The sequence below is a fragment of the Callionymus lyra genome, chromosome 15 (genome assembly GCF_982586985.1).
Source record: "Callionymus lyra chromosome 15, fCalLyr1.hap1.1, whole genome shotgun sequence".
NCBI lineage: Eukaryota > Metazoa > Chordata > Actinopteri > Syngnathiformes > Callionymidae > Callionymus > Callionymus lyra.
The window spans coordinates 6,947,458-6,960,612 of NC_141832.1; the positions used below are offsets into that span (position 1 = coordinate 6,947,458).

Genomic DNA, 13,155 nt, shown 5'->3' on the forward strand with positions numbered 1-13,155 from the left:
TGTGTACTACAATGCTGATGACGTCACCTGTAGTAGGTTTAAACAATAGATAATAATATTACATTTTAATTCAGAGATATCATGAGTAATGTTTCCAAATAAACATTTATAATTAACTAAATAACAATATTTGTTTTACTGGAAGTTTTTATAATGTGATGTAAATATTTATTTATCTCAACACAAAGTTTATTTACTTCTGAAGTCCAGTGTATTTAATGATTACAATGATAACAGTATTTATATAAATACATAATAAACATATAACTTTAATTAAAACATGATTCAATAAATATGACAATACATTGAAAACAGTACAAAAGTAAGTTATTCAAAATAAAATTCAGTACAAGTATAAAAGACCCATAATTTAATCAAACTATGACTTAATGTACTTTAATTAATTACACATTAAGCACAGAGTGTATCACTACTGATAGAACTAGTACTATCAGATAGTACTGGTACTACTAGTACTGATAGTACTAGTTTCTGATAGTACTAGTAGTACTAGTACTATCAGTACTACTAGTACTGTAGCATGAGTCGTGCTGTACAATTATAAAAGTAAATATTCTTTAATAATTATTTAATGATATTATTTAATTAAACACTTAACAACAGCAATGAACACACAAAAGTGACTCTAAACAAATACATGTACTAATACTGTGTACTGAAGTACTTGTTGAAATGCTGATGACGTCACCATGTGAACTCATTTCAATAACAGTGTGTGACAGACCAGAACAATCGAGCATGAATCTGTCAATCATCATTGATCCTCATAATAGAGTCAGAGCTGCTCCCTAAACTCACGGTGACCTCAGGAGGTCTTTGACCCACATATGAGGGCCACACACACTGAGAGGAGGAGGAGGAGGAGGAGGAGGAGGAGGAGGAGGAGGAAGAGGAGGGAGGGTGAGGAGGAGGAAGAGGAGGAGGAGGACGAGGAGGGAGAGGGAGGAGGAGGAAGAAGAGGAAGAGGAGGAAGAGGAGAAGGAAGAAGAGGAGAAGGAGGAGGAAGAGGGAAAGGAGGAGGAGGAGGAGGAAGAGGAGGGTGAGGAGGAGGAGGAAGAGGAGGAGGAGGAAGAGGAGGGAGGGTGAGGAGGAGGAAGAAGAGGAAGAGTAGGAAGAGGAGGAAGAGGAGAAGGAAGAAGAGGAGAAGGAGGAGGAGGAAGAGGGAAAGGAAGAGGAGGAGGAGGAAGAGGAGGGTGAGGAGGAGGAGGAGGAAGAGGAGGGAGGGTGAGGAGGAGGAAGAGGAGGAGGAGGAAGAGGAGAAGGAGGGAGAGGACGAGGACGAGGAGGGAGAGGGAGGAGGAGGAAGAAGAGGAAGAGGAGGAAGAGGAGAAGGAGGAGGAGGAGGAAGAGGGAAAGGAGGAGGAGGAGGAGGAAGAGGAGGAGGAGGAGGAGGAGGAGAAGGAGGAAGAGGAGGAGGAGGAGGGAGAGGAAGACGAGAAGGAGGTCGAGGAGGAGGAAGAGGAGAAGGAGGGAGAGGAGAAAGAGGAAGAGGAGGAGGAATGGGTAGAGGGAGAGGAGGAGGAGGAGGGAGAGGGGGAGGGAGAGGGGGAGGAGGAAGAGGAGAGGAGAGGGTGAGGATGGAGGAAGAGGACGAGGAGGAGGAGTAAGAAAAGAGCCACAAATTACTTACTTACTTACTTACAAAAGTCGAGGAAAGAAGGTGGGCGGGGTCACGGTGCGCTCCCCTCGCGTTTGACAGACGTGTCGGCCAATCAGCGCGCAGTAGTATCCCGGCGCCACCAATCAAAAGGCGAGTTTCAGCCTCGGCTTCTGTTCCCAAGTCTCAGCAGTTAGTGTCACTTTTCTGTGACTCGGAGAGAAACATCATCATGGCGAGCAGAAGAAGACCTGTTGTCAACTGAAGGAACTCTTGACACGAACATGGAGGCGAGAGCGCAGCAGTGAAGCATGTCCGCCCGGACTGGAGCGTCTCTCCGGGGGAGCAGCACCAGCCTGCTGCCCCTCAGAGCCACCGTGCCCTACCTGCTCCAGAGAGGCTCGGTTCTGCTCAGCAGGGAGCTCAGGACGGGTAAAACACACGCCGAACCACAGCAGACATCGACACGAACACACCAGTACCTTTCATTCATCACTTTAGTCTCAAACCACTTTTAAAATGAAGTTTAAAAGTTAAAACGGCCCGTTTTGCAATGGAGTTCGTTTTCAGAAGTTGTAGTTTCGAATCAACAACAAACTCAAGAGCAACAAACGATTTAACGCGATAAACCGTCTCCACGCGGAGGTGATTCGTTGAGTCTTCAGGCGGATTATCGAGTATCGAACACGGTTCTGGTTTTAGTTCAACCACGACTTCTGCCCAAGACCACCATAGGACTGACGCATGCGCAGACCTGCTTCAACGCAACTGAAGTTGTAAACATTTGATCATCACTTGGATCTTATTTATTTATTTATCACTTTAATAATAGTCAACTCTTACGTTTGAAAACATTTACTAATATACACTTTCGTATAATTACAAATCTGATAAAACTTAAACCTTCACCGAGAGTCGTTCAAAAGAAACAAAAGATGTTTAAAAATAAAACAACACAATAAAAAGGGTATGATTTTATTCAATAATCTTCATTTTTATACATGTTCTATTATTTGTTTACAATTGGGACATTTGTGTCGTTGATAAATGATTTAAATGTTAAACAAATGTCAGATTGCAATAATTACAATATAATTATATAAATAATAACATGATTATAATGAAATATTAACGTTAATATTAATTAAGTTTTACTGCTGGAACTACAAAGTGATCGTTTAACCATCATTTTCAAAGTTGTTTATAGTCTGTAGGCATTAGCACAAGGATGCTTCAGTGTTCATTCATTATTTAATTATTAAATCTTCCCCAGAAAATTGAAGAGATCAGAAGTAAAAAAAAAATACATTTTATTCAATAAAAATGACTAAAGTTTTCTTAATTTAATTGATTCACTTAAAACACTTTTAACAACTTCATCGAACTTTAATGATATATTGAATTAAAGGTTTTATTGAGAGTTTCTCTGGAAACAAACGATATAATAGTTGTATTCGTTCCATGTGCAGTAGCCTGGAGCGCCGCTCGCCCGCCCAAGCCCACCATCCGCCGGACCCTCTCCCTGGACGCCATCGTGGGCCCCTACCTGCAGGGTCAGTGGCCCCGAGAAGCAGAAGCGTCGGGTGTGACGTGCGTCAACGACAAGGCCACGCAGGTAACCGTGTGCAGGTGTGAGTGGATGTGGAGCAGCTGCTGACACAGAACCAGAACCCCCTTCTTCCTCCATTGTGAGGCGCAGACCCTCTGACCTCATTACCACGACACCCCATCCCCCTCACCCCTCACCCCTCACCCCACACCTCGCTCCTGATTCTTCTGTTCGACTCACACTAAACATGTTACTCCAGGAGCAAAGTGTGTTGATGGTATCATGATACAAAGATATATAGTGATGTTTAGTGATAGTGTAGTAACAAGTATATATGTGTAGTATTGTCAAGTACTTGACTGTGGTGTTGTGATAGTGTAGTAACAAGTATATATGTGTAGTATTGTCCAGTACTTGACTTTGGTGTTGTGATAGTGTAGTAACAAGTATATATGTGTAGTATTGTCAAGTACTTGACTGTGGTGTTGTGATAGTGTAGTAACAAGTATATATGTGTAGTATTGTCCAGTACTTGACTCTGGTGTTGTGATAGTGTAGTAACAAGTATATATGTGTAGTATTGTCAAGTACTTGACTGTGGTGTTGTGATAGTGTAGTAACAAGTATATATGTGTAGTATTGTCCAGTACTTGGCTCTGGTGTTGTGATAGTGTAGTAACAAGTATATATGTGTAGTATTGTCCAGTACTTGACTCTGGTGTTGTGATAGTGAAGTAACAAGTAGATATGTGTAGTATTGTCCAGTACTTGACTTTGGTGTTGTGATAGTGTAGTAACAAGTATATATGTGAAGTATTGTCCAGTACTTGACTCAGGTGTTGTGATAGTGTAGTAACTAGTATAATTGTGTAGTATTGTCCAGTACTTGACTCTGGTGTTGTGATAGTGTAGTAACTAGTATATATGTGTAGTATTGTCCAGTACTTGACTCTGGTGTTGTGATAGTGTAGTAAGTAGTATAATTGTGTAGTATTGTCCAGTACTTGACTCTGGTGTTGTGATAGTGTAGTTACTAGTATAATTGTGTAGTATTGTCCAGTACTTGACTCTGGTGTTGTGATAGTGTAGTAACTAGTATATATGTGTAGTATTGTCCAGTACTTGGCTCTGGTGTTGTGATAGTGTAGTAACTAGTATAATTGTGTAGTATTGTCCAGTACTTGGCTCTGGTGTTGTGATAGTGTAGTAACTAGTATAATTGTGTAGTATTGTCCAGTACTTGACTCTGGTGTTGTGATAGTGTAGTAACTAGTATATATGTGTAGTATTGTCCAGTACTTGACTCTGGTGTTGTGATAGTGTAGTAACAAGTATATATGTGTAGTATTGTCCAGTACTTGACTCTGGTGTTGTGATAGTGTAGTAACAAGTATATATGTGTAGTATTGTCCAGTACTTGACTCTGGTGTTGTGATAGTGTAGTAACTAGTATATATGTGTAGTATTGTCCAGTACTTGGCTCTGGTGTTGTGATAGTGTAGTAACAAGTATATATGTGTAGTATTGTCCAGTACTTGACTCTGGTGTTGTGATAGTGAAGTAACAAGTAGATATGTGTAGTATTGTCCAGTACTTGACTTTGGTGTTGTGATAGTGTAGTAACAAGTATATATGTGTAGTATTGTCCAGTACTTGACTCAGGTGTTGTGATAGTGTAGTAACTAGTATAATTGTGTAGTATTGTCCAGTACTTGACTCTGGTGTTGTGATAGTGTAGTAACTAGTATATATGTGTAGTATTGTCCAGTACTTGACTCTGGTGTTGTGATGGTGTAGTAAGTAGTATAATTGTGTAGTATTGTCCAGTACTTGACTCTGGTGTTGTGATAGTGTAGTTACTAGTATAATTGTGTAGTATTGTCCAGTACTTGACTCTGGTGTTGTGATAGTGTAGTAACTAGTATATATGTGTAGTATTGTCCAGTACTTGGCTCTGGTGTTGTGATAGTGTAGTAACTAGTATAATTGTGTAGTATTGTCCAGTACTTGGCTCTGGTGTTGTGATAGTGTAGTAACTAGTATAATTGTGTAGTATTGTCCAGTACTTGACTCTGGTGTTGTGATAGTGTAGTAACTAGTATATATGTGTAGTATTGTCCAGTACTTGACTCTGGTGTTGTGATAGTGTAGTAACAAGTATATATGTGTAGTATTGTCCAGTACTTGACTCTGGTGTTGTGATAGTGTAGTAACAAGTATATATGTGTAGTATTGTCCAGTACTTGACTCTGGTGTTGTGATAGTGTAGTAACTAGTATATATGTGTAGTATTGTCCAGTACTTGACTCTGGTGTTGTGATAGTGTAGTAACAAGTATATATGTGTAGTATTGTCCAGTACTTGACTCTGGTGTTGTGATAGTGTAGTAACTAGTATATATGTGTAGTATTGTCCAGTACTTGACTCTGGTGTTGTGATAGTGTAGTAACAAGTATATATGTGTAGTATTGTCCAGTACTTGACTCTGGTGTTGTGATAGTGTAGTAACAAGTATATATGTGTAGTATTGTCCAGTACTTGACTCTGGTGTTGTAGTATTTACAGACCACATGACTCTTGACGAAGTCGTAACTACTTTCATTTGTTTTCAAACCAAAATATGTCCAAACATCAGCTTTAAAAGCTGCTGGACTCACTGTATCCTCTCGTCCTCAGTCATCATTCTTACTGTAGCTGTGGAGGATGTAACTGCTGCCATCTAGAGGCCGGAGGTTTAATTGCAACACAAACATGAACAAATATTACAATATTTAATTGTTACTAAAAACATGTTTTCTACACACTTCATTGAACGATAAACCATAAAATATCATTTCAAAGATAGTTTTGTCTGTGAGTCTCGTGATCGTCTGTGAGTCACATGACCGTCTTTCTGTCTCATGATTGGCTGAAAGTTTGATCAGTAGCTCTGAGCTCTGTTGGTCTAGTCTGGAGACTCTATTATACCAACATTTATATTACATTAAAAATACTAAGATTCAAACAAATATCGAACGTCATACATGTATTTTTGAATTATTTGGATTAAAAAACGCTGTGTAAAATAATAATATTGATAAGATTAAATTATTTTATTCAAAATAAACAAAGTTTAAACATTGAAAACGTTATATTATTATATCAATCTATATAACAATGTAATACAATGACACTGATACACTTGCAGTCATCTCTGTGTGTAGTACTTTGTCATCATAGCAGTTGGGTTGTATAATAACTTCATGAAGACTTGTTTATATTAACTTCACAGAGTCAAAGATCTTTTTATAGTTTCCCATGATGCCCTCTGTGTGTGTGGGGGGGTGTGTGAGGTCGTCTCTGGTGTAACTCTACACTCTCTGGGTCGAGACACATTTAGCTGCCGTGGACTCACACAAGTGGTTTGGCGTGAAGTCGCCCGGAGACAGTCATGAGCAGGACATGAGCAGGACGGTCTCGCGGCGATGAACCCACAACCTTGTGTCCAGAGGAGGTCCAGAGTGAGGCGAGCGGTACGTCGTCAGGAAGTGTGTGTTCATTTATAGATGTGGTCGTGAGCTTCCTCGTGTTATCTGGGGCGTCGCTTCTGCAGATGTTCTGACAGATGTGCCGCCCCGACCCACGAGCAACCGCCGGAACCTTCAGGTTCAGCATCTGTTGCCAAACTTCCCTTTTAACAGCTCGTCGGCTCTGTTGGATCTGAGATGTTCCCGGGCCAGAGTGGAGACAGGACCCTCCGTGTGGGTCTGGGTTTGACCCGAGGTCTCCACCTAACTGTTTATTATTATTATTATTATTTTTGTTCATGTTTGTGTTGCAATTAAGCCTCCGGCCTCTAGATGGCAGCAGTCGTTACGTGCTCCGCAGCTACAGTAAGAATGATGACTGAGAACGAGAGGATACAGTGAGTCCAGGAGCTTTTAAAGCTGATGTTTGGACATATTTTGGTTTGAAAACAAATGAAAGTAGTTACGACTTCGTCAAGAGTCATGTGGTCTGTAAATACTACAACACCAGAGTCAAGTACTGGACAATACTACACATATATACTTGTACTACACTATCACAACACCAGAGTCAAGTACTGGACAATACTACACATATATACTTGTTACTACACTATCACAACACCAGAGTCAAGTACTGGACAATACTACACATATATACTTGTTACTACACTATCACAACACCAGAGTCAAGTACTGGACAATACTACACATATATACTTGTTACTACACTATCACAACACCAGAGTGAAGTACTGGACAATACTACACATATATACTTGTACTACACCATCACAACACCAGAGTCAAGTACTGGACAATACTACACATATATATTTGTTACTACAGTATCACAACACCAGAGTCAAGTACTGGACAATACTACACATATATACTTGTACTACACCATCACAACACCAGAGTCAAGTACTGGACAATACTACACATATATACTTGTTACTACACTATCACCTTATATACTTGTATTGTGTGTATCTATAGTATAATTTGCAGTATTAGTACCTGAGGTCGACTGATAGGTGGCGACCTTGAGCTCGGTCATCTGAGACTCTGTGTAGAGTCGTGGCTTCTTCTCGAGGATGTTTAGTCTCTGATGAACTTGATGAACTTTCTTCTTTCAGACTCCGAGCTCGTGGGCGGAGGAGAGTCCAGGAAGAAGAAGTCTCGGGGGTCACAAGCGCTCGGCATCGTGGGGCAGCGCGGAGCACCTGAGAGAGGTGACCTTTGACCTTTGACCTTGCTTCTCAGTGTTCAAACATTTGTAATACGTGTTAAGCTCAGAGGCTGCTAATGACTTGAATCACCAGTTCAACTGTAGCCATTAGCGAGATGATGCTGGCTAAATGTCAGCCGTTAGCTTGTTCCTGACGGTGACAACACTGCCCCCAGGTGGCCAGACTGAGGCAGCAGCTGCAGAAGCGGTCGCGACACACTGCGCCGCCGTCAGGATTTGATGCTCCTCATGCCTCAGGACACGCAGCAGGATCCACTCAGGTAGACCTGCTCCCTGTGACCCCCCTGTGACCCCCCTGTGACCTCCGTCCTGACACCAGTCTCTCCTCAGACCAGGATCCCTCTGAACAGACTCGCTCCACGACTGCGGCGCAGTGTGGAGGGTCTGAACCTGGAGCTGGAGGAAGTGTTTGTGTGCGAGAAACATGACGACCAGCTGGAGGTGAGAGAAGCTGAGACCTCGACTCTGAACTCTGAACTCTGACCCTGACTCTCGTTGACGCCTTCTCAGATCTTGGACGTCCCAGACGGACACCGAGCTCCAGTTCCGGTCCAGAGATGCAGCAGTGGTTCTCAGAGCGAGTCTTCTCCAGGTACTCCGGATCCAGCCCTCCTCTCTCCGCCTCCGTCACCGGGTCCTCTTGACCCGTCGCCTCCAGACTCTCCTGTGAACTCAGCCTCGCCCCCTCAGTCTCCCTGTCGCATGCTGGAGCCTGGTGAGTTTATCTTTACTTATGTTTGTGTTCAGAGGTTCTTATCTATCATGTTTGTGTTCAGAGGTTCTTATCTATCATGTTTGTGTTCAGAGGTTCTTATCTATCATGTTTGTGTTCAGAGGTTCTTACTCATCATGTCTGTGTTCAGAGGTTCTTATCTATCATGTCTGTGTTCAGAGGTTCTTATCTATCATGTTTGTGTTCAGAGGTTCTTACTCATCATGTTTGTGTTCAGAGGTTCTTATCTATCATGTTTGTGTTCAGAGGTTCTTACTCATCATGTCTGTGTTCAGAGGTTCTTATCTATCATGTTTGTGTTCAGAGGTTCTTATCTATCATGTTTGTGTTCAGAGGTTCTTATCTATCATGTCTGTGTTCAGAGGTTCTTATCTATCATGTTTGTGTTCAGAGGTTCTTACTCATCATGTCTGTGTTCAGAGGTTCTTATCTATCATGTTTGTGTTCAGAGGTTCTTATCTATCATGTTTGTGTTCAGAGGTTCTTATCTATCATGTTTGTGTTCAGAGGTTCTTACTCATCATGTCTGTGTTCAGAGGTTCTTATCTATCATGTTTGTGTTCAGAGGTTCTTATCTATCATGTTTGTGTTCAGAGGTTCTTACTCATCATGTTTGTGTTCAGAGGTTCTTATCTATCATGTTTGTGTTCAGAGGTTCTTATCTATCATGTTTGTGTTCAGAGGTTCTTACTTATCATGTTTGTGTTCAGAGGTTCTTATCTATCATGTTTGTGTTCAGAGGTCCTTATCTATCATGCTTGTGTTCAGAGGTTCTTATCTATCATGTTTGTGTTCAGAGGTTCTTACTCATCATGTTTGTGTTCAGAGGTTCTTACTCATCATGTTTGTGTTCAGAGGTTCTTATCTATCATGTTTGTGTTCAGAGGTTCTTATCTATCATGTTTGTGTTCAGAGGTTCTTACTCATCATGTTTGTATTCAGAGGTTCTTATTTATCATGTTTGTGTTCAGAGGTTCTTATCTATCATGTTTGTGTTCAGAGGTTCTTACTCATCATGTTTGTATTCAGAGGTTCTTATTTATCATGTTTGTGTTCAGAGGTTCTTATCTATCATGTTTGTGTTCAGAGGTTCTTATCTATCATGTTTGTGTTCAGAGGTTCTTATCTATCATGTCTGTGTTCAGAGGTTCTTATCTATCATGTCTGTGTTCAGAGGTTCTTATCTATCATGTCTGTGTTCAGAGGTTCTTATCTATCATGTTTGTGTTCAGAGGTTCTTACTCATCATGTTTGTATTCAGAGGTTCTTATTTATCATGTTTGTGTTCAGAGGTTCTTATCTATCATGTTTGTGTTCAGAGGTTCTTATCTATCATGTTTGTGTTCAGAGGTTCTTACTTATCATGTTTGTGTTCAGAGGTTCTTATCTATCATGTTTGTGTTCAGAGGTCCTTATCTATCATGCTTGTGTTCAGAGGTTCTTATCTATCATGTTTGTGTTCAGAGGTTCTTACTCATCATGTTTGTGTTCAGAGGTTCTTACTCATCATGTTTGTGTTCAGAGGTTCTTATCTATCATGTTTGTGTTCAGAGGTTCTTATCTATCATGTTTGTGTTCAGAGGTTCTTATCTATCATGTTTGTGTTCAGAGGTTCTTACTCATCATGTTTGTATTCAGAGGTTCTTATTTATCATGTTTGTGTTCAGAGGTTCTTATCTATCATGTTTGTGTTCAGAGGTTCTTATCTATCATGTCTGTGTTCAGAGGTTCTTATCTATCATGTCTGTGTTCAGAGGTTCTTATCTATCATGTCTGTGTTCAGAGGTTCTTATCTATCATGTTTGTGTTCAGAGGTTCTTACTCATCATGTTTGTATTCAGAGGTTCTTATTTATCATGTTTGTGTTCAGAGGTTCTTATCTATCATGTTTGTGTTCAGAGGTTCTTATCTATCATGTTTGTGTTCAGAGGTTCTTATCTATCATGTCTGTGTTCAGAGGTTCTTATCTATCATGTCTGTGTTCAGAGGTTCTTATCTATCATGTTTGTGTTCAGAGGTTCTTACTCATCATGTCTGTGTTCAGAGGTTCTTATCTATCATGTTTGTGTTCAGAGGTTCTTATCTATCATGTTTGTGTTCAGAGGTTCTTATCTATCATGTTTGTGTTCAGAGGTTCTTATCTATCATGTTTGTGTTCAGAGGTTCTTACTCATCATGTTTGTATTCAGAGGTTCTTATTTATCATGTTTGTGTTCAGAGGTTCTTATCTATCATGTTTGTGTTCAGAGGTTCTTATCTATCATGTTTGTATTCAGAGGTTCTTATTTATCATGTTTGTATTCAGAGGTTCTTATCTATCATGTTTGTGTTCAGAGGTTCTTATCTATCATGTTTGTGTTCAGAGGTTCTTATCTATCATGTTTGTGTTCAGAGGTTCTTACTCATCATGTTTGTATTCAGAGGTTCTTATTTATCATGTTTGTGTTCAGAGGTTCTTATCTATCATGTTTGTGTTCAGAGGTTCTTATCTATCATGTTTGTGTTCAGAGGTTCTTATCTATCATGTTTGTGTTCAGAGGTTCTTATCTATCATGTTTGTGTTCAGAGGTTCTTATCTATCATGTTTGTGTTCAGAGGTTCTTATCTATCATGTCTGTGTTCAGAGGTTCTTATCTATCATGTTTGTGTTCAGAGGTTCTTACTCATCATGTCTGTGTTCAGAGGTTCTTATCTATCATGTTTGTGTTCAGAGGTTCTTACTCATCATGTCTGTGTTCAGAGGTTCTTATCTATCATGTTTGTGTTCAGAGGTTCTTACTCATCATGTCTGTGTTCAGAGGTTCTTATCTATCATGTTTGTGTTCAGAGGTTCTTATTTATCATGTTTGTGTTCAGAGGTTCTCAGCTCGACTCCTCTGTCGCCTCCTCTGATTCTGTTGCCACGGCGACCTGGGTCACCAGAACCCAACAAGACCTTCCAGCGACAGCCGCCCGAGGGCTGCGAGCGAGTGCGCGTGAGCGAGGAGACGATGTAAGTATTTCACAAATGTTGAAACCAATGATTTGATGCTAATACTTGAATGTTTAAATAGTTCAAAAACAGTTGAATTACACGATATAAATGTACCTTTTAATTGAAAAATTCACAATTTCACCGACATAAATGTTTACTTCTTCAATATTGTGACGCGTTTTCTCACATAAACGTTCGTCTCCGTCCTGCAGGTCTTGTGGTCCGGACGAGATCTTCCTCCCGTCGTCCTGTCCCGACTTGAACAAGGTCAACTTCACTCCACACGGAGGATCCGCCTTCTGCCCCGTCAGCCTCCTGAAGCCCCTCCTGCCCTCCATGGACCTTCTGTTCCGGGGCCTGACCGTCTCCCCGGTCACCGGAGGTCCAGCCTCTCCACCTCGACACCTGCAGTAGCTTCCACCAGGAGAAGAGGAAAAACTCTTGAGACGCGATTTAGAAAATCTTCTGCTGCACTGACTGAACGCCAGGGGGCGCTGGCAGCGGATCATGACGTCACACGCAGCTGAAGTGACTTTGTTTTGATGGACAGGGGCCTCATGTGAACAAGTGTCGTCACACAGTTGTGTATCGGACACACTAACTTCAATATGGATCAGTATTTGACACAGACACACGTGTTCGTGACACGAGTGGATATTAAATAATTCACATGTTTGTTATGACATGATCGTTTTAAAACAAATAGTTTTTATTTTAGTTTTTCACACAATTCAGATCAAGACGTGTCGAATATTGTTTTTAAAACGTATCGAACAATATTATGTGCGAGTCTACAAGAGTCACAGATGGAATCACCTCACGTCGTTATTCTAAATCAAACGTGTTTTAACTGAAACTATTTCTTTAAAAGCAGCAACACGTGATGTTTTAAACAGAAAACACTTTTATTCTAGAAATGAAATACAAATACATGTGTGTTGTTGTGCAGGTGCATGTTTTTTAGTAGGAAATCCACGTAGGTCTACGCACACGGGGTCCCTGGTTCTTATTTTCAACTGGGTCTGAGAGATGCTTTTATTTTGAAACATCAAAGAAACGGAACTTTAGAATCTTCGGGACTGAACTCTTTGTTTCTTGAACGTGTTTCTACGTGTTTTTTTTTATTTGGAAGATGTTTATTTTTGTAGCTCGAGTGACGTTATATTTTTCTATCAACGCAAGAAATCAGTTTCTCACGTCATTTCCTTTCATCACGTTTTCGCCAAATAGAGTTAAAAGGTTGAATGAGTTTGTTCACCGGAAACACGAGAGTTTGACGCGTGTTTTTTTTTTTGTACATGGTGAATAAAAACATATTACAAAGATGTGTTTTATTCAGTGTTTAGTAAGACAATCATCTGCACATTATTAAATATAACATTAAATATTATTAACTCGCAACATCGACTCGATGAAGTGAAAATTAAAGCCATTCATTCAATTTTAACGTCATGTTTTGATGACGTTTCCACACGACACGTGGTTTTGCGGTTTTTGACAACAAAACCCGCCTCGTTCCT

General features: G+C 40.5%; 1 protein-coding gene across 1 annotated transcript; it reads left to right on the top strand.

The window, feature by feature from the left end:
• The first annotated feature begins 938 nt into the window (after positions 1–938).
• On the top strand, positions 939–12,942 carry fam117aa (family with sequence similarity 117 member Aa). The gene is made up of 9 exons (XM_087809083.1): positions 939–1,060; positions 1,331–2,050; positions 3,088–3,233; positions 7,816–7,911; positions 8,084–8,188; positions 8,259–8,369; positions 8,439–8,643; positions 11,518–11,653; positions 11,848–12,942. Exons 2-9 carry the CDS (start codon positions 1,930–1,932, stop codon positions 12,047–12,049), a joined length of 1,122 nt encoding a protein of 373 aa, XP_087665209.1. The 5' UTR covers positions 939–1,060; positions 1,331–1,929; the 3' UTR covers positions 12,050–12,942.
• The last annotated feature ends 213 nt before the right edge of the window (positions 12,943–13,155 follow it).